This window comes from Diachasmimorpha longicaudata, chromosome 5, assembly GCF_034640455.1.
Source record: "Diachasmimorpha longicaudata isolate KC_UGA_2023 chromosome 5, iyDiaLong2, whole genome shotgun sequence".
Classification (NCBI taxonomy): Eukaryota; Metazoa; Arthropoda; class Insecta; order Hymenoptera; family Braconidae; genus Diachasmimorpha; species Diachasmimorpha longicaudata.
The window spans coordinates 10,134,315-10,158,042 of NC_087229.1; the positions used below are offsets into that span (position 1 = coordinate 10,134,315).

Here is a 23,728-nt window from a genome sequence, read left to right on the forward strand (position 1 = left end):
TCCAGTCCAATTGTCTCAAGAATAGGTGTTGATTGTCGTGGTTTTGCAGTGTCGTGTGACAATGAAGTGGTACTCTGGAACCATCAATGAAGCTGTTGCTGCTTCAAAGTCAAGGAAAGCTGTTTTTGTCGTTTTCATCGCAGGTATAGTTCAAGTTACTTTTGGTGGAGGTTAGGGTGATCCTTGGCGTTCGCTATTTACCGTTTTTCAACGGATGCTGTCCTTTCAGGGGAATGTTCTGAATATTTTTTTTTACCGAAGACTTCCTCCTCATATTTTCCAATAAAATTGGGAATTAGAAAATGCCAAAGCATTTTTAATTGGAAAGTCAAATTCGGCTTGTCATCTTCACGTCATGGCCTTGAGTTCCAGCACTTTCGAGATTTCATGATTTTTCCAGAACAAATTCATTTTTTCTGAATTTGTGACAGTACTGGAGACGATAATGAGAATTCAATAGCGGCGGAACAATCGGGAGATTTAAAAATAGAATAGAAGATAATATTGTAGCGAAGGGAAACCGAGATGAGTCAACTTTCATGGAGGATTAGTTCTCGAAAATTCTGACATTCGGAAAACCAATGTCTTCATGGAAGTTTCATGATCTGGTGTCGTCATTGAGTCAGAGACATTCGAGAAAAATCCTATATATCTTTTTCCAATCGAAATTGAGGTTATTTGCCCGATTAAAGTTATAAACAAATATGGCTGCTCTTAAAATGGCTGATAAAATATTTTTAAAATTGGAAATTTTTTTTTGTCCATCACCACAGGAAAGGATGATGCATCAGTCGAAACTGCCCGCACCATCGACGCCCCTGAGATATCATCCCGCCTCGAGCAAGACAATTTTGTCGCAATCAGGTTAGAGAGCGATACCGATTCCTATAGATTCTTCGCGCAAATTTACCAACTTGTACCGGTCCCTTCGCTGTTCTTCATCGGGGACAACGGAAGTCCCTTGGAGGTGGTGGCTGGCAGCGTCAATGTCCAAACCCTCCAGGAAAAAATTGATACAGTCCTGGTGAAAGCTGGGAAGAGAAAGAATGAAGCCTCTAACGACTTCATCAGGGGTGAACAAAGTGCATCTGTGGATCAAAGTGGCCAAGTGGCGAGCACTGGTGGAGCTGTCCCACCATCGGCACAGACAAGTGAACCTGAAGCTTCAGGAGTCTCTGGGGAGGAGAAACCTGCCGCTATAACGGTTGAATTATCTCCTGAGGTAGAATTTTGGATTATTTGAATTTATTTTGAGGGGTTTCTATTTCTTTTAGAATAAATATTTCAAGTTAATGTGAAAACTTATGTAAATAAATTAATGTGAAAAATATTCCTTTACTATTAATGTTACTATTTTATGGCTCACAGAAAAAACTTGAACGTGCTAAACGCTTGATAGAAATCCAGAAGCAGCAGAAAATCGAGAAAGAACGTGAGGAGGAAATCCGACGTGAGCTTGAACGCAGGAAAATGGGAAAAGACATGCAAACAGCCAGGCAGCGTCAGCAGGACCTGGAGATTAAGCTGGCTCAGGAGGAGCGAGCGAAGGAGAAGGCAGCTGAGGCAGAGGCTAGGGAGAGGGTCAGGCGGCAGATTGCTCAGGATAAACTGGAGAGGAGGCAGAGGGAGCAAGCGTTACTCGTTAGTTATCAATTTTTCTTAAAGCATTATGACATATTCATGGGAGAAGATAAAAATTCCATTTGACAACATAAAATAGATTTTTTTATTTTCACTTGAAGCAACATTGAAAGGATAATAGTATTTAATTAATTTAGGAGCAACAAACCTCACAACAGGCTCAGGAAAATTCGCAACAGGCTGCTGCTGTCCCCGCAGATGGAGTTGTACGAATTCAATTCAGACTGCCCTCTGGCAGTCCTCACATGGGCAAATTCGAAGCAATGAGCACACTCCGCGATCTCCGTGCATACGTTAGCAGTAACATCGATCTACCATTCCGCAATTTCTCAATGTCGACGTCCTTTCCCAGGAGAGATCTCAATGCTGAGGATGATGAAAGAACACTAGTGGATTTGCAGTTAGTTCCTACTGCCGTTATCCTTATTCTGCCACTCAAAAATGTGAGTAATCAGTAGCTGTGTAATTTTTTTTCAATCAGGCACTAGATATTTTATTGAAGTCAGGGTAAAAAAAATGAGGAAATATTGTGTAACATTATGTTTTCAGTCTACAACTACAAAAACAGTAGTATCCCGAGATGAGGGTGGTTTCCTCTCCCGCTTCATGTGGACGGTCTTCTCCCCAATAATTTCTGTATACAACTACGTACTCGGCTACTTCACTGGCCCACCAGCCCAAGGCCCCACCAGAGAGGAAAATGACGAGCCGACTGCAGCTGGCGTTGCACCACGTGCTACACCCACTCGCCACCTGGGTCAACCATCCGGGTAAGGTTCTGCTCACACTTTGAGCTAACCCAAACACAAAAGGTTTGCTACTGTGAGGTGAGCATTTGAAGAGCATTGGGGAACTGTCTAAGGGAACATTGTTTCTTTATATTGCAGTCTGTTTGGCAGGAATTTGGGAGGACCCACCACCACAATCAGAGCCAGGCAGAACGTCCACAGGCTGCACACTGAGGGTGATGACAATGATGAGAATAACACGTGGAATGGAAACTCAACGCAGCTGATGTAGAAATTAATTCTTATTCTGACCGGTATTTTATCCTATTTCTTTATTATCAGCAAAATTTTAAAGTTGGGAGATGAAGAGAGTCCAGTTTTCGTCCAGTTTGCGACTTTTTTCAGGCGAATATCTTTGAAAATTAAACCTCCCCACACTTTGGAGATATTCGCTAAAATTCATTTGATTTTCAATTCTATTATAGTTTATTAGTATCGATTCAATACTTCGCTTCGAATTATACACTGGCCTTTGAAATTTCAAATTACTTACTCGCTGTCGCACATGCGGAAGTAGTTCTTTGGATCTGAATTTTCAGAATTTTTTTCAACAAAAACAAGTCGAGGGTGATTAGTTTGTTAATAGATATTTGGCTGGTGATGCAGGTTTATGAGGACCAATGAGTGGGAGAGGATAAAGGGGCGTTTGACATTCTGATTGTGAATGGAACGATCATTGACCGGAGATTTTTTGATCTTGCATTTTTTCACGCAAAATTCGTTTAATTCGGAAATTATTATAAAACAGAGTAATTGTTTCTGGGGCATTATGAAACAAAACTATTCAGTTTAACGCAATGCTGAAGGAATTCCTTTATTCCTCATTGTTGTAGTTATAATAAACTGTGATTATTTAATCCTTGAAGTGTTGGGTTTGTCTTTTAATGATCCCTGGTGTTCCTGATTTAGAAAATCAGGAGAATTTCATCATTAATAATTTTTTCTTTAGGATCAGGTAAAATATGGGTATGTATACTGGGGGTTAAAAATGACCCCATCATCAATTCCCAGTACCCATTTTTTCATTTCCATGACATCCCAAAGTAGAGTGTTAGGACATGGCCGCAAACACGCGGAAAAGATACCGACGGACATTTGAGAGCACAACAGGGACCTGTTGTTAGCGAGAAGGAGCGAAATGTCGGTGCGCCCGGACGGTGTTGAAACAGTGGAGTTCCCCGCCTATTAGAGCGCGTGACACGCAGCGCCCGGGGAACATCACACTGATTGATGACGGTTTCCATGCCAATCAGGTGCGTCCAATTATCGAATTTAGTTATGTCGTCAAGCGTTTGATGAATTCAAGTGATTTGTCAGGGTTTACTTTTCTCGGAGCTCAAAATATTTTCCAAGAATTGATTGAGGCCATTTAAAAGCGGAACAGTTGTTGCTGGTCGGGAGATAATAGACCGCTCATGTGAAAAATCATTCATTATGTGAAATTATGTTTTTGTTTCTTCTTTTTGTCCCCACGATCGTTCTGCAACTAAAACTGTACCATGCCGAATGAATATCATAAATCTTCCGTAAAAACCAATGAACAAAAAGTTTATTAAGTAACCAGATATTTTAATTGTGACACATCTATTGAGATAAATTACTGGCAGTTGTACTGATTAAATTACGAAGTAGAGTACAGGACTGTTATCTTCAATCATCGTTCCAAACTTCTGGTGCGAAATTTCCACAAACTGGAAATCCGTCCGGTATTGGGGGCAGATCCCAATCTTCGCCAACGTGAAAGGTCAGTTCCATGCCAACCAATTGGTGCGACTGGAAATGGCAATGATACAGCCAGTATCCTGGAAACAGACATTTACTTTCCAAACATTTGTGAACAATCATTTACCAGGAGGTTCATTCCCAAAAACGTTTTCATTTTCAAATAAAAGTAATTCTTCTCACACTTGTCTTCTGGCGGTTAAAAAGGGAAAATCGAATGATTATGACAAATAGTATCGGTTGATGGAACTGGAATTATGTCGAAATTTCTCTCTCTGCATGAGTTTACAAATTATTACCCGGATTATCCGCGAAGAATCTGACGATGGTGTATCCTCCAGCGGCGGTGGCTAGAGTATCCTTCACAGGTGGTCGATCGAAATCGCGTTTCAACAGCCCTGCCCTGTCCAGTTCAATGGCTTTTTTTTTATCCGCCCCGGCGAGCCCCAGTGTCTCGAAACTTCCCTGGCCCATTACGAAGAACCCGTAACCATGAAGATGAAATGGATGCGTTAGCGTTACTCCTGAGGGGGAAAATATGCTCAATTATTTGTTCAACATCGGTTATCGTCATTGAGATTTGTTGCTGAAAAGTTTATGGTAATTTTCGTTCAAATAAAATCAAACGAAATACTCGGTCCGTTGGACTGCACACTTGGGGGCAAAATAATGGAAAATTTGGGTGAATGTTGGCGCTGTTGATATTACCTTCGTCAATCATAACGATTTCTACAACACTATTCAATGGAATATCGATAATATGAGAGCAGAAACACGGTTTGTCTCTCTCACAAACGGTGGGTAGTTGGTCGCCCCTGCAGATCCTCTCCGGCGGTACGTCACGCATTTGAGTTAGATAGGGAGAGGCTGGGAATTCATTGGAGAAATTCTGGAGCATGGCAACAAAAGCGCCGAGATCTCCGATCGGCACTGATAACAATCGAATCGGTGAATTTTTAGAAAAAATCACGAATTTTCCATAAACGGGTAACTAGAGAGATTAACATCAGCATAATTTACTTTCATAATTTTGATAAGTATTTGGTTCGAACAGGTCTTCAGTCCTGTACTGCTGTATTGTGAAGGGAATGTAGAAAGTTATATCAGCCTCCTTTTGCAGAATCCTTTCATTCACTGGCTCTGCGTTCTGCAGGTTCTTCACGCAGACCATATTCTCCGTTGAGTTCTCACACACTTGATTGACGGCATTAAAAACCTACATAATTACGGAATAATTACGGAACACTCAGGGGTGATGGATTCATTTTTTAGAGTAAAAACTTTACCACTCCTAATGGCAAAGGCCGATCGTACGTCAGTCGTTCCCCTTCAGGTTCCCTCAGCTGTGAGCCAGAGTAACGGAGGATCGCGTACTGGACGACTTTTCGGTCTTCACAGGCACCCCGACCTCTGACTTGAATCCAGTAAGATCGCGGTTCCTGAGTCGTGGTGAGGACAAAGTCGTAGCGTTCGGCTGCATGAGAATAAATATATTGAATTTTTAATGATTCTTTTATGGGGAAAATTTGCCAGTGGGGATGATGCTGAAAGGGGATTTAATGGTCTACATATAATACCTGAAAAAGACGTGATAGTGGTGACGTTCTTGGGAATCACCGGTTCGCCATCGGTGGCAACCAATGTCATATTGTGATCTTGAATAGTCATTTGAACCGAACAAGTCCAACTTAGGCTGTTTACCATTCGAAACCGGTAGCGACGATTCGGCTCGACGTTGATAACGGCGAGCGGTGTGTCAGTTGATGTATTACTAGTAGAATTCTGATAAAAAATTGTTCTAACATTGGAACATGATATGCAAGAAATGAATTTCACAAAATATCGTAGCAAATTCGTCAGAAAATAATTTTATGAATTTTTAACTTACAAACCACTGTCCCCTGCCATTGATAAGAAAATTATCCGCAACCTGTCCCACATTTCGGAAGCGATTACCGGGCCAATGGTTGTCTGGAGTGGAGTGGAACCAATCATTGACGAAGATGACATTATCGATGCCATCTTCATCGTAATATTTTGCAATGGGATCAGTCTCCCGCGGCCGGCGAACGACGATGGCCCCCTGAATGCCCGCAGGCTTGTGGAGGCCCGTGTGGGCATGATAAAAGTGCGTTCCGGCGTTCTGGGCCCGCCACTTGTACCTGAACGTGGATCGGTACGATATGGGGCACTGGGTTACAAAGGGAACTCCGTCATAATACTGATAGCCGTTTTGGTAGATTCCGTGGAAGTGGATGGTGAGACCACTGCCGAAGGCGTGATTCGCCACGTCCACAACCACCAGATCACCCAGGCAGACCTGAATCGAGGGGCCTGGGTACATTCTGTTGACAACCATGATTCCTGACAACTCGACGCCGTCTGCCAGGATGCACTGACAATCACTGGACAAGGAGGTGTTGGTTGTTGGCTGGCATAATTCACATGCTCTGGAAATATCGGACCCTTTATCTTAGTCAATTGTTTATCCCTAAATTAGTTACCCCTATGAGGGACAAATCAGAGAATTTACTGCACCGCAAAAATTTTTATTTGAATTTCTCGTGACGAATTCTGAAAATTTTTACTCAGTCCAATTTATCAATTTTTTCCTGTGGTCGTGATGAACTTACTTGCCCATTGTGCTGTAGTATTCCACAGTCCATTCATAGTAACATATTTTTGGGTCTTTATTGTTCCCACATTCGCGCGCACATTCCTCCGGCGTTGATGCTCTCGTTAAATCATCATAATCATTGAACCGACTTTCTACATCATATGCCGCGGATCCCTTCAGTTTGAATGAATCGTTTGTCGCGGTATCGGCGACGGTGTAATTCACTACTGTATATTTTCCTTGACTCCGCGAATAAACACGATAACTCCCCTGGGCCGCGAAAGTCTCATCATGCAGTACTGAAATTTGAATTGTAGAGTATTTTTTTTATCACGGAGAGAGAATTCGATGAAAAAATATGCGATATTTCCGGATAATTAAGTTACATGAGGAGGACATCGGTCAGTGAAGTATTTTTTATAAAAAATACTTTTCATTACGCTGGGTGAATAAATAAATTACCGAGAATCGATTCCAGTCATTCTTCAAACACTAAAAATAAAATAAAAATTTTTCTGCATTTCCAAAGTGAATTAAGAATTGAGACAATTTTGATATTTTTTTGTCGTGCAATCAGGTTGGGAATTGTTTACCGATTTCTTTCCCCGTTATGCATAATACCGCACTTCACCACTTAATCAAGTTATTAGTACTAATTTTTCAAAACTTACGGAATAGTACGAAAAAAATAAACGACATAACGTCATTCCACTTTCCTTTCATGATGAGCACTGACGATAACTATAATCGTAGTCGTCGCTTAAATAATCATTTTTTTTACCTCAGTGATTATTCTCAAGTTTACTTTTATTCGGTAATTATGCAGCCACTATCGTACCACTCATCTTCGGAATGAACCATTTGTGAATTGATGGGTGACAATTCATGATATTTTTCACGGAAAAAGTAGTATAAATCTTCACACAAATCATGAAATTTAAATTTTCATGTTTCTTCCGTTATGAGTGTTGTTAATAGTGTCGTGCGATTTTTGTCGTAAAAAATTAAGCACTACAAGGAGTATTACACGTGCAGTTTTCTTCTGCACAATGTCACGAAAAGAATGCTACTAAATCTCCTAGAAATCGGCATCATTTATTGATAAATTTTTTCCCTCCGCGGACTGATTAATGATGACTCCAGTTGGCCTATCGGAATTTTTTCCTCATTCAAAAATTTCCTGATTTTTTTTCCTCCCTGACTTTTCCTATGTTGGATCTTCTTCGGTATTTCCCCTGATCATCCTTTCCTCGCTACTTTTTCGACTGAAAATTAATGGTCGCGGGTAGTTTTTCTCCAGAGAAAGTGAATTATCATTTTTTTTCTGTCAGAAGCGGAAAAAATTGTGAGCGGACTGCAAGTTCCATAATTTTCGCTGAATATTTCCCTCTGGAATCCTCCGTCATATATCCAGTTGCCTTATGACAAATGCAACACCGAGAATTCCTCAACCTACATATCCAATGGACCTCAAGATGTGCGTCACCGCTAGCGGATCACAAATTAGACTATCACATATATCAATGTTGATAATGTGCAATCATCGCACTGGGGCGTCTTCTCCGCGCGGACTCAGCGGCAAATTTATCAGCAAACAGGTACATCGCCGTCGTTTAGCCGACGCTAGTTGTCCCCGCTGATTCCTCAATTAGAGGGATCTCACCCAGTGCATCTTGTCAGCTTCAAATTTGTCCACGTGCCGCTGCCAAGTAACGCCCAACATCTTCTTCCATTGGCCCAGGAATGAACGACGTCAACGGCACGTGGGCTTTTCGTGGCTTTTTGGGGTCCGCCTCCCCAATGCTCTGAGAATTTGACTTTGGATGAGAGAAAAAAATGAAAATAATTTTGGGAGAACACTCGGATACACCCCGACACAGTGAGTGGAGATCTGTTCTGTAAACAAGTTGATAATTTCAAATCTTCTATTTGCTCCTGGTGAAATCGATTCGTGAAGTGGATTAATTTGTGGTCAGCGATTTAGTTGAAATATTTGTTAGTCCTGGATTTTTTATTATTATTGGCGAGTCACCAGTTCTTCTTCGGATTTTTTTGGTGGATTTGGAAACTTCTGGGGCGATTATGTCTCAGGGAAATCCGAGTTCTCCTCCGGAGAAAATTGGGAACCGGACACTGGCGGCTTTCAGCATCGAGAGACTGTTGGCACCGAACGAAGATCCGCCGGCCGATCGACGGCCAATATCTCATGGGACATTCAAACCTTCTGCGGCGGAGGAGTGTGAGTATCTGGTCATTTAACTGGAGATAGTCGGAAATATAAAAGTTTTGGTTTTCAAGAATTTTTTCCAGATTGTCCAAGATTATTTCAATACATCAGTTTATGCAAAATGCAAATACATTCATTTATTATTATTTGGTCAAAACACTCTCGGACATTTACTTAAGTTGAAACGATTTCCATTCTTTATTTACGAGGAAACGTTCGGGAAAAATTTATATATTAAAAACAGTGTTTTGAATAATTTTGATTATTCATGAGTTTTCGCAATGTTTGTTAACGTATTGCATTAAAAGCCCGTCTCATATCGGAAAATCAAAATTTATTATCGTTCCTCATTGAAAAAAGTCTAGTTAAACAACCAGAAAAATTAATTTCTTCAACAATAAAAGACTGGAAAATTCGAGAGAATTTATTTCTCGCAAAAATATTGAATTTTTGAATTGCAGTCTACGATGAAGGCAGAGCCCTGACGGTAGTCCCGGACTCGTCAATGTCCTCAACGGAGGAAATCGAGGGCCTCGAGGAGTCGAACACCGTGGGCTCCACTACCCCAGAACCGGAAATCAGCTACGGTGAGTACCACGAATGTGGACAAGAACCAATAAATCCACCGTTGATATGCACCCGAGGGCCACAGCGGTGTTGATAATTATCACCGATCCGTACTCTCTTAAATATCACTTTTTTACTCTCCCTTTTCTTCAAGTACTGCGGTACAAGTGTGCACCAAAGTTGCGTGGACTACTTGGCCCTCAGTGAGTTTGATCCATTGCTTCCTGCAAGGATCCACGCCCACTCAATGTTCTTGGTTTTACGTCCACTATTTATCTGTCTACTGCTAATTCTGCCATAGAAATTACCGGCAAAGTGCTTCATTCGAATTACTATTCCGGTGAAAATATGGGCGCGATAATCTCTTTTCTTTATATCACAATTTCCTACTGATCGCGAAAAATATCAGAATTTCGAGATAATCTCACTGTCCAACAGAATTACGACCAAAAATCTAAAAAAAATAAAAATAAAAATAGCGATCACCAGTGAAGTCCCAAAAATTCAGAGCTAATTGTTGGGTTGACAATTCGTATTTAGCCTTCAGTTGAAAATACGTGTGGCACGGAACACTAATTTACCGGGAGATCCCGCCCCTTGAATTTCGATCCATCGAAAGACGTACGAAACGATAAATATATTACGCGTAGACGAAATCCCAGAGGGGAGGGAGCGGAATGTATTCCCCGACATTCGTAGATTTTCACGGCGAGCTTTAAAGCCATCAACAAGATACCACAATCATCTCAATACCCACAACACGCTTAAGATCCCTCAATTAGTCAAGGTACGCACCGAACAGTTGCAATTCACTTATGTCTTCATTAAATCCGCGTTTGATTCTGATGATAATAAATTACCCCTAATATGACTCTAGTTTCGAAATAGACAGGCGGTAAATTAGTAGCTTAGTTTTATCGTGGTCACTCGATCTCTGGGACTGGCCGTGACGGCATTAATCAGCGAATAATTAGGAGACAAGTTTAGTGTGAGCTCAGGGGCAATTAGACGAACTAGGAGGCGTGGTGCTGATGCTATTCCTGAGATTCAAGCGCGATGCGCGTGTTCTTCAGTTTTTTTTATCAGAGTTTCACGGCTTTTTTTATGATGGAGCTTCGGGTCTCGTGGAAGCCCTCGCTTTTCACGCTCCGATGACTTCCAAGTCCGGAAGTCATCGGTGAAAGTGATGAGTAACAAAGGGATTTGTCGAAGTTCATTAATTATTGAATTATTTTATTGAGCCCGGGTTGCCCAGTCTCGCTTGCGAATTACCGAACATCCACCTAATTTTTATTGAACCTCTCCTCTTCGTCTGCGAAGAATGAAAATAAACTCGACATTTAAGCTGCCATATGACAATTAGTAGCTGGTAAACGTTTCTCCTCAGTCGTGTACGAGGATTCCCTCTGCTACGAATAGTTTTTCGGAATATTTATTGCGGTAAGAAGTGTCGAGGGCAAGTGAACTCCACCTTCAAGACGCCCGAAGAATTTTCGCTTCAGAGTTTGTTCTTCAGAATTTGTCAGAGTAGAAAAATAATTACCGATCTATTCACTTCTGAAACAGCAGCCGTCATCAGTAATTTCCTCTGCAACAATTCAAGAAAGAAATATTATCGATCATTAATATTGCTGACAACGATGAAAATAAATAAATTCTGAATGATCAGTGAATAATTTATTATCCCCAAACAATGAATGAAACTCTTATGCGGTAATTAGTCATTTCTGATTGGTGATTAATTTTTTGAAATCAGTACAATTGTCGATAATCCATCTTCCTGTATCACCCATCACTAACGATTGAGAAAATTTTGGAAAATATCGGAAATCATCCTTTCACCGTTGTACCCAGCAGCAGCCGGGCGTGCTCCACGTGTCATCGCATGTTTCAACTACTGAAAAGAATGAGGGGCCGTCGTTTTTCTCTCGGCTCGATGATTAATGGGCGGATAATTAGAAGATGATACCCGTCGCTTAGATGCTCTTCCTTCGTTCTTCTCATTTTCAACGTAACTAAAAGGGGCACTCGGGACATTTCTCACTCGTGGCGGTTTCTGTGGCGCGACGTCTTGTACATGTACATAACGCTGTAACTGCATGTGTCAGATAAATATAAATATAAACAACTGTCTTGCCTGGGAAAACAAAACATAAGGAATTGCGGAAAAATTGGGCGAATTAAGGATTTGAAGAATTTACCGAGTAATTGGACTTGTGTTTTCTTTTAATTCATCAATTCATTTTCTATTTTTCATTTTTTTTATGATTAAGTGTTTTTTAAAAGTACATTTAAATTCAACGTTAATCACTTTCATATAAATTAATGAGTAAAATGACAGGAAATAAGAATTTTAGTTTCTGGGTTTAGATTTCATTGGGATGATCGTAAAATTTGATGAGAAATTGGATAAAATTTATTTCAGAAGCGTGCACAAGCAGCAGTGGCGGAAATTGCGGTGTGGAAATGGATTGCAGTGACAAAGACATCCACGAGGGAACTTCCAGCGTGACCAGCGACGACGACAGAAAGAAACGACCGCGTACAGCCTTCACCGCGGCGCAAATAAAATCCCTGGAGGCGGAGTTCGAGAGGAATAAATACCTCAGCGTTGCGAAGCGATTGCAGCTGAGTAAAAGCCTTAAACTCACCGAGACACAGGTAAGATATCCATTATCACTGCGAATTATGTTTATCTCAGGAAACACAAATTTACATGGATTTTCATGATGGGGGCTTTTTTTTTTCGTGCGCGGATGACTGTCTAGGTTCTAGTGTTGGCGATCGGGCGAATTTAAAAAAAAAACTGCAACATGCAGACACTCAACGGCGACAGCCAGGGAGGAAAGTGTCTCGCCTGCACATGATGCCATTCTCCTAATTACCCGAATGTGCATTAGAAAGACTGTAAAAAAATTGTAATCGGAAGTCAGGCGCCGCCGATCAGTCCTCAAAAAGTTCTAATTCGCGATTGTTGGAATTTATTTGAATTTAGGTAGTTTTATGCACCTGAGACATTTTTTAAATTACCGGATTGTGAATTAAACAAAAAATAGAACGAAAAGGGTCTGATATCCGGACGAAGATTGGGGAAACAAATAAATCTGGCTCGAACATTCGAAAAAAAAAAAGAAAAATGTGTGTGGAAATATTCCCGTCACTTACAAGACCGCTGTCATGAAATATAACGATCCCAGGGGGGAAAAATGATTTGTAAGATTGATTGGGTCACATAGGAAGTGCCTGAGGACCTCCGATAAATCGAAAGTGACGCTTCCGCAGGGCTACAATTTAGCACCTGAAGCAGTTGATTTTTTCGAGTCTTCTGAGGGGTCCCCGAGGGTCGCGAGGTTAAGTCCCCGGTTTGAGTTATAGTCCCAGGGTTTCGTGAACGTTTGCCACATGTGGAGGCGCCAGCCCGTGGCGCCGGTGGTGTTGGGGTCGATGTAAAGGGGCAATTAGCACCTAAACATCTGAAAAAACTAAATTATTAATCGCCTCTCATTTTTATCAGTTAAATCGGAATTTCATTCTCTGAATTAACACTTGAAGCTTTTTCCACCGGCGATGTTGCGGTTTTTGATGCGGAGTTTGGCAGTTGTAAATGTCACGGATAATTGGACGGAGATGAAATTGTCAGGCGGGAAAAGCTCGGGATAATTGTCACGATTCCGTTGGATACAGAGGAGTCCCCGCGACATGCTGTATTACGACAGATCAGAGGGATGGCGAGGGACTCAGTCGTGCTGCTAACATTAATGTCACTATATTTCTTGGAGTTAACGAGCCACGTTTGCCCCTTACGCTCATTCACTCTCTATTCCTCATCACTAGGAGTCATTCCCGCGTTTAAATGAAATCAAAAGTTACTCGAGACGACTGAATTTCTGGCTTTCTTTGAGGACACGGGAAAAATCAACTGATTAAAAAATGTATTTATTTACAGAAATTGGATTTCAAGAGAAGGCCACGTGATTAATTTCATTATCCGGCTAATTCCCAAGATGATATATATACACAATAGGTGCACTTGTAGATTGTCAGGATAGTATTTTGCAATTCTCAAAATCAGTTCCAAATAGGTCTTATCACGTATTTCTTCATTCTACGCGATTCATATAAAAGAAATGTTTCCTAATTCCGCAAGCTTCGGTAGCGCAGTAGGCAGCGCGTCAGTCTCATAATCTGAAGGCCGTGAGTTCGATCCTCACCCGGAGCATGTTTTTTTGTTTTTTTTTTTCGCGTAAACAAATCTATTCGGAAAATAAAGTGGGAATTTTTGAAAGGCTAGTGAGAGAGACCTTTTCACCACTATCAGTTTCATATTTATCGACATTTGTTATATGAATGTACATGAATAATCATTTTCTTAAATTACAGTTTACAATTATCTCGTGAATTAATGTTGAGATCGACGAAACATCAACAATATTCTAGTTGGCAAAGCTGGTATAAAATATGAATAACTACAATGTCCTCGTTATGCCTTCCAGATAAAAATTTGGTTCCAGAACAGAAGAACGAAATGGAAGCGAAAATATACTAACGATGTGGAGCTATTAGCACAGCAGTACTACTCCAGTCTCGGAATTCCAGCTCCAAGACCGATATTCGTAGGCGATCGTCTGTGGTATGTTTCAGGATACCATAAAATCAATTAATTCTCAATTGAATATCACCATTATCATTCGTACTATTGTGAATATTATGATTTAAATGTTGAACCTTTTTAGGTTCTTCAATTATCCTGGGCAGCCCCAACCAGCAACGCCTCCTCTCCTGCCTCCCCACGTGGGCCACCTCTCCCTCCCCCCTGGAATGCCAATTGTCCAGCCACTGGCAAGTAACTTGTCACCAGGAACACAACACTCAGTGTTCCCCAACATCTCTCCATCCCATTCTGTTTATCCTCTAACTCAGAGGATTGACTTTAGACGACAAGACACGTGAGACGTAAAATAGTGGAAAAAATTAAGATAAGAAGTTTTATACCTGCATTTTAAGCAACAAAGAACTGCCGAATGTTTAACAATCACCAGTGATGTAAGGAGAGCACTAGAGTAAGAAAATAAATATTGATGATTTTTGTGGTAATAAGGGACTCCTCAGGAGAATGAGAGTAGGAAATTTCAAGTTAGATCAATGAGTTCGTGGACGATTGGGGGCTAGAGAGACGGCGAGCCCAAGCCCCTGACACCCAGAGTCTTCTCGTCGTGGGCTGCTTGCTCCTGAATGATTTTCGCATATTTTGCATTGTCGTGCATATCCTCCTCCTCCAGCATCTCTTGCATTCTCCTTTTGTAGATATCACTATCAGGATTATTCTCCTGATTGCGACATTTCTCTAGTTTTTTCTCCAGTAACTTCACCACGTCCTTCCCTGGGACGTCGATCAATGTTCTTGCCATTGTTCTTATTTCTGTGATGAAGAGGAAAACGTTAATTACGTTGTACGGAGCTGAGACACTTGTGAAAATGGAAAAAGAAGTTAATAAATATTTTCCATTTATCTAATGAAATCTTTCTTACTGCGAACAGCTTCGATAATTCCTGGCAAATGTTCTCGGGAGAATAGAATATCAGTCACGTAATTATCTAAATTCGCCGAGATTTTTGAGGCTGCGTGGAGAATAGCTGCCAGAGCTATTTGACTTGGTGCATAGAGAAGAACACTATCAGTCAGGAAGACTTTCTCCAAAAAATCATCGACGTGTGGCCTGAGTCTCTCCGGATTTTCGAGAGCAGTGCAGCGAGTCTAGAATAATAATTTCAATGACTCCATTATCAATTGCTCATCTCAAATTGATTCCCTGAATTTTCTCATACCTTTATGTCAATCATTAAGCCCTCCACAGGTCTGAATGGATTATGGACTGTTAAATTGTAATTCAATTGCTGCATCAGGAGTAGCTCATTGTTCAGAACAATATCTGATGCCTTTTCCCTGTCTCCCTTTAAATTTGCTACGAATTGAGAGATTGAAACGTTGAATTCTTCCACCTAAACATGAAAATCGTATTCTTGATTTACCACTTTGCTGTTGAAATGTTTTTTTTTCTATTCGGGAATTTTTGATTAATTCATCAAGCTATTACCTTGCAAGCGAGATAAACGCATGTGACCAGGATCTCCTTAGGGTGATAATCCATTACGCTGTTCCTCAGGTAAAAGCGTTTGAAATAATGAAGAGCAGTGGCGATTGTAGCTCTGGGCATTTGAGGTGAGAACCTCTTACAGAAATCCCGCAGCTGAAGTTCGTAAAATCGTACCAGCGCTCTCTCCTCAATATCCGAAAGGAAAAATTGATCTCGTTGGTCTTGCTGCAATCCCAGAGATAAAAGTAAACCATAGTTAGTATTATTTTGATAAAAATTGCAATAAATTCAAAAGTTCTGTAACTTTCAAGGGAAGTTTTGAACGTAAACAACGATCCTAACCTCAAATTTTTTCATTCGAAAATAAAATGATGAAGAAACAAGATCCAAAGGAGAACGCAACTCTAAACGATGAAAGATAGAAATAATGATTGAATAAAAGGAAAATAATGATATAAGAAGTTTTTAAATTTACATACTTGTATATGGGCTCCATATCTCCTGATAAATTGGGCATTGGTTTTCTCTCTCAGGGTGGTGAGATCACTTTCATCCGAGTATATCCAGTGTTTCCTTTGGGTACTTGAAGCGAACATTATCACATTGATTCCAGAACCCCTGGAAAATTTTTTATATTTTTATTTTTTACGGAGCGATGTAAATTACGCGAATTCTGACGGCGGTTTGTTTGGTCGGTTGGATTGAGGAACTGGAGGAGTGGAAATGTTCAGGAGAATTCGTTCATCATCTGAGGGAGGTCGCCACATCATAATAGTCATGGTGAGGTAACACCTGTCGATAAGAACGGGAGTGATTTTCGACGGGAAAATATTGTCCATTTTTTGTCAGAAATAATCTCTGTTTTTGTTATCGAATTTTTCCTCGTCTTTTTTTCATTAAATGTTGAATATATTTCATTGAATTTTTTCATTGAAACATAATAATTCAGGTTATTATTTGCTAGCAATAAAATAAATTTTTAATACTAATGAATAGTAATTACTAATTATTTTATGTTGTGTTGAATTGTAAATCTCAAAGTTGAAGGTGAACATTATTTTCATGTCGATATTTTGTATTTTATTCAAAATTCAACTTTTTGTGCTGAAAATATTCATTACATAATTGCATGGACGCATAAAGATGGGGCAAAACGACAAAAACCCGAAATATTGATATTCCAGGTAATAAAGCCTCCGTTCCCCTTTGTGAATAAATAATCCACCGAAAATCCATTACGAAGTGTGCAAGTATCGCAGCCTGTTGAACAATGACTCGATTTTTATTGTCAATATTTAATAAAAAAAGTGACGCAGTAATATTGATGGTAGTGCTGCCGGGTATAAACCATATGCACGAGAGTCATAAACAACTTGGAATGGGGGTAGAGCTATTTGAATAATTCAATGTTCCCTCAGTCCCCAAATATCGGGTTCTGGAGGAAAATTTATCTTCCAATCAGAAGATTTTTTTTATAAATTGATATTAAAACACGCATTTATTCTTCTCTCATCATCGCCCAGAAAAAAAAGTTTATTCAAATTAAAATGACTCAATTAAAATCTCCTTTTTATTTACAAAAAAAAATATCATTCATCTTATAAACATGAATCAAATATGAGTTGGTTAATAAAAATTGAGATTGTATTACCCAGAAGTTGATGAATTATTCATCTAATTTCATAGAAATGACATAATTTTTTATTTAGAATTGATAATTTTTTTATTTTACTACACATAATGGCAGCATTTCTCGAGAAATGAATACGTAAGTCGTTTTCATTTCACCGAAAATATTGTTTAAATGAATATAAAAATTGTAGTCGCTGGAATGCCTCATTTCGCCGGTGCAACAAAAATGTTGAATGTCTCATCCACCTCTGCTGGACATTATGCAACATGTTTCTACATGAAATACGTATTCTGGTGAGCGGCTACATGTGCTGGGGTAATAAACAAGATCCTCAGGCGATGAATGAACGAAGCCAGAGGAAAGTCCCAGAGTAAGAGCCGGTAGAGGATAGCGGCAGGGGGAAGGGGGTGGATTAATATGGACGCCCTCGCAAGCGGTTGCCCTGTCTGATCTGAAGGGGCGTTTCTACGGCCCTTTGTCAACCGACAACCGACGCCGCGTTTCCCCTTATCACGATCATATTTGTTTCTATTTTTTTCGTCTTGGTTTTTGGCGATAAAAAAATCGGATTCTCGCGATTTCTCCAGAGACAGCATCTAACTGGCTGTGATTTTTATCCAATGATATTTCTACTTATTTATTTGAAAGTCAATCGACGATTGCAAATTTTTATTATCAACATTCCCTATAAATTCCAGTGAAAATAAATAATCATAAAGAAAGAGTTTAAAAAATTGTCTGGAATGAGCTGAAAAGTTATCTTATTTTGTAATAAAAAAAAAATGTAGATTCAGCTTATTAAATTGTTTTACATAAAAAAAAATTGTCGTAGACCCATGGGCAGTTGGTCGAGAAAAAGGAAGAAAAATTATTGAAATTCACCTAGACAGGAGTTGGGCTGATCAGCGAAAGGTGGACTAGCGCGTCTTGTGCATCTCTCGCTATGCCTTCGGCCGATCGATCCCGTAGGTACGGGCCTTATAATTATAATATACTTACGGGCGTATTACATTAGCATAAGACTACTGAATGCCGTGGATGTGGGGTAGGAGTGAAGTGAGATAAGAAGATCAGGGCCCATCGTCGAGGTTGTTTATGGCGCCCTGTACGGCCTATCGTGTCCGGTTACTCCTTGCCACCTCTCGATTATTCAGCATTAGAATACATCGGACCGACGAGATGAATAAATATCAGCGGAATAAGTATAAAAAAATAGGGAACAAAAAATAATATGTGAGGGACGAAAAATTTTTCAGGAATTTTTCGAGAAGTTCTTTAAATTGTTTTTTTTTTCAATTATGGAGTATTTCAGGAAGTGCGTCAGCCATTAATTCAATATTGCGGTTGACTTTGCCCTTCGGTTCGCGTGCTTGCACCCTCTCACGACCCCTTTCATACCTCATTTCGGTGTATAGACAAATTAGGAAAAAAGGGTGAGAAAATTGTCGATATGAGAAATGAAGGCTAATGTGAAATCAATGTTTCTAGTTAAGGTGGGTTGGTTGGTACTAATGAAGAAAATAATATTTTTTCATGAACTACTGCAGGGGTTTAAACTCATTAAATTATTATTTAAAAAACATCACAAACATTCCCTAATTTTTCCGATGAATTTTGCGAATATAAAATGCAATAAAATTTGTGTTCTGTATCTCCGAAGAAATTCAAGAAAACAACCCCTCGATGAGGAGCTTTGAAAATTGACTCGTGGGCTCCATCAAGTCGCCCCTTGTCCCTCCTTCCATCAATTCAAAACCCTAATTTATTTCCCAAGTGAACAAAAGGGCTTGTTTTTTAACACTTCTCCCATGATGATGATCTGAAATAAGGGTTTTACTGTTATCCAAAACACGCAAACGGAAAATACACATCATGACACGTGATCCAGTCGCCGAAAAGCCACCTCCATGAAAGTCAGCCTATCGAGCTCTATGGTCTCACGTTTTTCCTCTCCAACTTTTATTTCCGTTAGCTACGTTTTTTTTTTCGTCAACTCTGGCCTCTCTGTTCCCTGCGCTCGGATTTTTCTTCTTTCTGTCCCACAGCTGAACGCCTCTGCTGCCTGGGGTGAGAAGGGATGGGAAGGTGCACGAAACACACAAGGTGGTGGACACGCGAGTGCACGATGTGTTCTGCGAAACGTTCGAAAACGCGTTACCGTTCCGACTCCTAACTTCGGTATCGCATGGGTCATCTTTTTTGAGTTCAGGGAGGCCTCTGGGAGTTCCAGGAATTACCAGCTAACACTCTTGTGCGCGATATGGATGAAAATATGAAATTGGCTGATAAATATATTTTTATTTTGCAAATTTTCCTGGAGAAAAATCCTTCGACTTTTCCACCAATATCCCTCGGCGCGGGAAATGTAGCTCGAGGTATTATCAAGACCCAGTCCCAAGTGCGGAACCAGCTGACATTAGCCCAGGTATAATGTACACAATCATTTCATGGGCTAATGAACGCGCAGTGAGCCAGAGCCCGGCTTGCTGCCGATATTCCAGATACCGACGGCCAGCACACGGATCCCGTTTGTCATAAAATATATTGCCAGTTGACACGAAGTTCTTGCTATGAAAATTACATTGCCCTCGGTGAGAAGGGTTTTTCACTTCGCTGTAATGAAATCCCGGGTTTTTACATGTGACGCGGGAATAAATAAAGGAGTCAGCGCCCTGTCATGGCAGACAGGCTCCTCTAACGAGGGCTCCCCAGACCGGGCGAATGTTCCCTTGCAATTACGCACTTTCGATTTTCGATTGTCTTCCGAAAGTGTCAAGTGTCAAAATTGTATTTGGAAAAAAAAATATTCTAATTCTTAACAGGCAGAGGGAAGAGTCACCGCACCGAGGGGGCGAGAATGAGGATCCGCGGAAAGGGGGACAAGCCCAGGGCTGAAGAAGCGAAAAGATTTGTTGGGAGAGAGAAGAGACAGACGCTAGGGGGTTGTGCTACACGCCACATATAATTACAGATGTGAGGGGAGCAGTGGCTAGACGCGAAACTGCAAGCCAAACTCGCTGAGTGCCCCCAGGGCGCACCAGGTTACTCAAAATCGGCTGCCTCCCCCCTTTCCCCCATTGCCCCCTGGACTCCTGAAGTACCCTTAGCCCCCGCACCTCATTCGTATTCGCGCCCCGGGTGGATATGCGGATATGCCGACTTTTTCCCCTTTCGTGAGTGGCTTTTTTTCAATCCTTCATTCTTCGGGTTAGCGTCTACCGTTGGAGATATCCTCGAAGGACGAATGAGGCCTGGAGGTATCGACGGTGCCATGGAGACGATGACGAAGGCCTAGGCGATACGGGCAGAGTGCCAATTTCATATGGAACTGGGTCATCAGATCCGATCACTCGTGATTTATTGAGAATCCTCAACATTTGATGGATTTATTGGTTTAGTCGGAGTGAACGGGATTTTTTTTCTGAGTTCGAGGGGTGGAGAACGGTCGCGGGGAACAATATTCCGTAACGTGGTGTTTTAGCAGGGGATGTCGCAATTGTCAACAAGCACAACCCCCTCCGACTCCCCTCAATCCATCTCGGGAAGATAATTATTTAACTTTATCCAACAGAATGGATAAAGAGTTGAAGCACACGCTCCGCCCCCCGTAACTCTTCCCCACGGGCGCCCCCTGATGTGCCTCGCCATCACACTCAAAGCCCAAGTGGGGGCCCTCCTCTAAATTACCACAATTTTGTACTTTTTATCCCCCATCGAAGCCCCACGAGTCGGAGCAAGACAACTGTATACATATCCATGAAAGCCAACCACTCTTTAAAATGAAAGAGAAAAAAAAGTAAAACAACGAGACAAACTACACTAACGCGAAGGGATAATTTTTGGTGGAAACGCAACAATTTTATCGGCCGTTGTTATGTGAGATCAGTTGGTGCCTACTGCCGACACGCGTTACACCTGTCTCAACGAGTGCTCCGGCAAAAATATATTTTTTCACTCGTCTATTGCACGAAACAATCGTTTTAACTATTTTTGTGGTGTTCTACCGACTCGCGGCCGCCATTTTGTTGACCCCCCGGGCGTTCACCGAGCGCTCCCCCCGGAAAGTGAACCCCTGTGACATTGAAATATCCCTCATGAAAAAAAATCATCCCCAGTCAGTTGGAAAATAGTGAAATTATCCCGCAATTTGATCGGTTGTTTCTGTGATTTATCGGAATACTTTTATGACAAACGACTCGTCGTCTGGGAATGCGTTTTAATTGGTAGCTGCTGGGTATTATACGGAAAGATCGGAAGCCCTCTCCACAGCCCACCCTATACATCTACTGTGCATCTTCTCCCTGTCATGATTTTTACCACTGACTCCCTTGCCTCACGGGTGTGCTGCACATAAGCGTCAATGTCCCGAAAGATTAATACGCTACCTAACGTGGAGATGGTGTTCTTTCGTCCATTTTTTTTTTTGCAGAACCCAGTGGTACTTTGCCAAACCGAAAGAGGCACTGGGCGTTGCACCACAACCCCTTTGGGATGTCTCCGGGGCACGAGGATTTTTTTTTATTTTGGGTGATGGAATTTTGGGAATAGTCTCTGACCTTTTGAGTTTAATTGCCGATAGACGGAATTTTTCGAGACTCCCGAGAATGCAGATCCATTTATTGAGATAATTTTTTTTTTGTAAATCGGAGATTTTTCGGAGAGAAACGGAGTTTGCGGAACGATTTAAAATTCAATGAATTACGGTGCATTTTTTATTAATTGTTGTAGATAAGGAGATATGAAATTTCGAAATTAGCGCCAGAATTTTCCTCACAAATTTGTCTCCGCGTACAAAATCATCCTCCACTGATTCAGAGTTTACGTTACATTTTGAGGAGAATAAACATAAATAAAGAGGCGAGATGAATTGACAAAAAAATTCCATCAATTCGTCGAATGAAAAAAAATTATTCAATTCAGAGTAAAGAACAGTATTCTCCATTTTGAAAGCAATCCCTCAATAAGAAATCATGAGAACCGCAAAATAAAGCATCACGAGTGTAAAAAAAAATCTTGCTACAGGGCCTCACCCTCTCGCAACTCACAAAACCCATAAAACCGTTGAAATTACCTTCAGCTCGAGATCTTTCTTCAAAGTCTAAGACAAAAACAACCTAAACATCGATCCGTCGGTGAAGTGGAGGTTGGTTATTGATGTCAGGATCTATCGCTCCCGGGCTTAGTGTCTGCTGTTGGGCGTCGGGGTCCCTCAAAAACCTGTGGACAAAAGATAAAAATGAAAATACAGAGGATGAGAGAGCGAGAGAGAGAGAAAAAAAAACATGAAATACGTATAGAGCAAGTAGTTTGAGGTCTCGGCTTTGTGCAATAAAAATTCTCAGCGAGAGAGGTGGATGGTAAATAACGTTGGTAGATGGGCGTGGTTGGCGGGTATATGGCGCCCTCAACAAAAGCCCGCGATCCTTCCCCGAAGGGAGGCCATGGCTCCTTAAATCTAGCTGAGGCGATAGCGACAGAATAAAATCATGAAACTGGGAGCACTTAGATAAGATCCTCATAGTTATCGGACTGACTCCTGTGGCTTCTCCTCTTCGCCTTCTTCGGGGAAGAATTTCGGATAATCCGGCGATTTTATCGGGGGCTTAATGAGGACTTTGATGAGGGAGAGGTTAGCGCATTTGACGTGGGTGTTAATGCGTTAAAAATCGAGTGCAAGAGGGACTTGGGCGGTTTGTTTTGGCTTCGATGAAGAATTATGTGGAGCCGTGATTGACCGACGGCCGCGGGACCAGCGGTAAGACAGTGATTTTTCCGAGCTCAATGAATTTTCATCACGAGCTGGAGATCTTTTCGTCCTCATTGGAGGTGAATTTTCGGTTTCATAAATTTTGGAAATTCGGTGGGGGAATATTTAATCCGATAAAGAGTCGCATTCAATTGACATCTTGAGGATTAATCCTGAAACAAAGTCGATTTTGCGCGTGAAATTATCGAAGGAATCACGGAATGACAATCAACCACTTCCATTGATGATCATTTATTCAGTCTTATTCCACTCGGCGACATTCTATCAACCAAACCGTGTGAATTATTCAGTAAATGTGGAAAAAATCGTCAGAAGCCGCTAGCTTCTCTACCCGGTTTTTTGCGGTGAAGAAAAAAAAATGGAGTTGGATTTTCTGCCGTCGGCGGGTGAACGTGCACCAAGCAACCATCAACTATCCTTTTTTCCCGATTTTTTCATCATTCGCATTGGACTGAGTCAAGGAAACAGCGTTGGCCTTTCGCTCGATTACTATTGCATACGGATATCTATATATTTTTTCATCGAATACATGCGGCTAAATGACAGGTTACATGACGATAATTCCTACCTGGCGCGTGTACGACGCGTGTTTGAAGAAATAAAAGAATTTGAATTGAAAGAAATATGGAAATGAGGGGAATCTGATCTGCGGGTGACTTTGGGGTTGTGTT

The 23,728-nt window shown here is 41.0% G+C and overlaps 4 protein-coding genes and 1 non-coding gene across 16 annotated transcripts; 3 read left to right on the top strand and 2 right to left on the bottom strand.

Annotated features, from left to right (window-relative positions):
• Positions 1-2: 2 nt before the first annotated feature.
• LOC135163023 (UBX domain-containing protein 4) lies at positions 3-5,628 on the top strand. 7 transcript variants are annotated; one of them, XM_064122132.1, is made up of 7 exons: positions 3-143; positions 774-1,222; positions 1,369-1,641; positions 1,779-2,084; positions 2,191-2,411; positions 2,529-2,683; positions 3,379-5,628. In XM_064122132.1, the coding sequence occupies exons 1-6, from the start codon at positions 62-64 to the stop codon at positions 2,659-2,661; spliced, it is 1,464 nt and encodes a 487-aa protein (XP_063978202.1). In that variant the 5' UTR covers positions 3-61; the 3' UTR covers positions 2,662-2,683; positions 3,379-5,628. The 7 variants fall into 7 exon arrangements, 5 of the variants coding, with proteins under 5 accessions (XP_063978202.1, XP_063978201.1, XP_063978200.1 ...); XM_064122131.1 differs by lacking the exon at positions 3,379-5,628 and adding an exon at positions 3,036-3,294; XR_010299053.1 differs by lacking the exon at positions 3,379-5,628 and having other exon boundaries at positions 2,191-2,468; positions 2,541-3,294.
• LOC135163015 (uncharacterized) lies at positions 3,952-7,826 on the bottom strand. Its single transcript, XM_064122119.1, has 9 exons — positions 7,440-7,826; positions 6,785-7,067; positions 6,040-6,601; positions 5,729-5,933; positions 5,438-5,625; positions 5,172-5,367; positions 4,860-5,081; positions 4,451-4,675; positions 3,952-4,231 (listed from the first exon to the last, which is right to left on the bottom strand). Exons 1-9 carry the CDS (start codon positions 7,489-7,491, stop codon positions 4,080-4,082), a joined length of 2,085 nt encoding a protein of 694 aa, XP_063978189.1. The 5' UTR covers positions 7,492-7,826; the 3' UTR covers positions 3,952-4,079.
• A 274-nt stretch (positions 7,827-8,100) lies between these two features.
• On the top strand, positions 8,101-14,512 carry LOC135163036 (homeobox protein MSH-D-like). 2 transcript variants are annotated; one of them, XM_064122160.1, is made up of 5 exons: positions 8,101-9,007; positions 9,457-9,582; positions 11,988-12,223; positions 14,056-14,192; positions 14,296-14,512. In XM_064122160.1, exons 1-5 carry the CDS (start codon positions 8,851-8,853, stop codon positions 14,510-14,512), a joined length of 873 nt encoding a protein of 290 aa, XP_063978230.1. In that variant the 5' UTR covers positions 8,101-8,850. The 2 variants fall into 2 exon arrangements, with proteins under 2 accessions (XP_063978230.1, XP_063978231.1); XM_064122161.1 differs by having other exon boundaries at positions 11,991-12,223.
• Trnam-cau (transfer RNA methionine (anticodon CAU)) lies at positions 13,709-13,781 on the top strand. Its single transcript has one exon. It is a non-coding gene; the product is annotated as a tRNA-Met (tRNA).
• On the bottom strand, positions 13,865-16,272 carry LOC135163032 (cyclin-H). 5 transcript variants are annotated; one of them, XR_010299057.1, is made up of 6 exons: positions 16,137-16,272; positions 15,658-15,882; positions 15,389-15,562; positions 15,092-15,317; positions 14,555-14,981; positions 13,865-14,473 (listed from the first exon to the last, which is right to left on the bottom strand). XR_010299057.1 is itself a non-coding variant. In XM_064122156.1 (6 exons), the coding sequence occupies exons 2-6, from the start codon at positions 16,012-16,014 to the stop codon at positions 14,728-14,730; spliced, it is 894 nt and encodes a 297-aa protein (XP_063978226.1). In that variant the 5' UTR covers positions 16,015-16,061; positions 16,137-16,260; the 3' UTR covers positions 13,865-14,727. The 5 variants fall into 5 exon arrangements, 2 of the variants coding, with proteins under 2 accessions (XP_063978226.1, XP_063978225.1); XR_010299056.1 differs by having other exon boundaries at positions 13,865-14,490; XR_010299055.1 differs by having other exon boundaries at positions 13,865-14,187; positions 14,288-14,981.
• Between the last annotated feature and the right edge of the window lie 7,456 nt (positions 16,273-23,728).

Bases quoted from the DNA above. Each gene is read 5' to 3' on its own strand.
- LOC135163023 (XM_064122132.1), top strand. From the start codon at position 62: ATGAAGTGGTACTCTGGAACCATCAATGAAGCTGTTGCTGCTTCAAAG. The intron at 144-773 runs GTATAGTTCAAG...CCATCACCACAG, and splicing joins TTTTGTCGTTTTCATCGCAG to GAAAGGATGATGCATCAGTC. The intron at 1,223-1,368 runs GTAGAATTTTGG...TATGGCTCACAG, and splicing joins CGGTTGAATTATCTCCTGAG to AAAAAACTTGAACGTGCTAA.
- LOC135163015 (XM_064122119.1), bottom strand. From the start codon at position 7,491: ATGAAAGGAAAGTGGAATGACGTTATGTCGTTTATTTTTTTCGTACTA. The intron at 6,602-6,784 runs GTAAGTTCATCA...CGATATTTCCAG, and splicing joins TACTACAGCACAATGGGCAA to AGCATGTGAATTATGCCAGC. The intron at 4,676-4,859 runs GTAATATCAACA...TTTCCCCCTCAG, and splicing joins AATCGTTATGATTGACGAAG to GAGTAACGCTAACGCATCCA.
- LOC135163036 (XM_064122160.1), top strand. From the start codon at position 8,851: ATGTCTCAGGGAAATCCGAGTTCTCCTCCGGAGAAAATTGGGAACCGG. The intron at 9,008-9,456 runs GTGAGTATCTGG...TTTGAATTGCAG, and splicing joins ACCTTCTGCGGCGGAGGAGT to TCTACGATGAAGGCAGAGCC. The intron at 9,583-11,987 runs GTGAGTACCACG...AATTTATTTCAG, and splicing joins AGAACCGGAAATCAGCTACG to AAGCGTGCACAAGCAGCAGT.
- LOC135163032 (XM_064122155.1), bottom strand. From the start codon at position 16,253: ATGTTCGCTTCAAGTACCCAAAGGAAACACTGGATATACTCGGATGAA. The intron at 15,883-16,136 runs GTATGTAAATTT...CTGGGATTGCAG, and splicing joins GATATGGAGCCCATATACAA to CAAGACCAACGAGATCAATT. The intron at 14,982-15,091 runs GTAAGAAAGATT...TCTTCATCACAG, and splicing joins AATTATCGAAGCTGTTCGCA to AAATAAGAACAATGGCAAGA.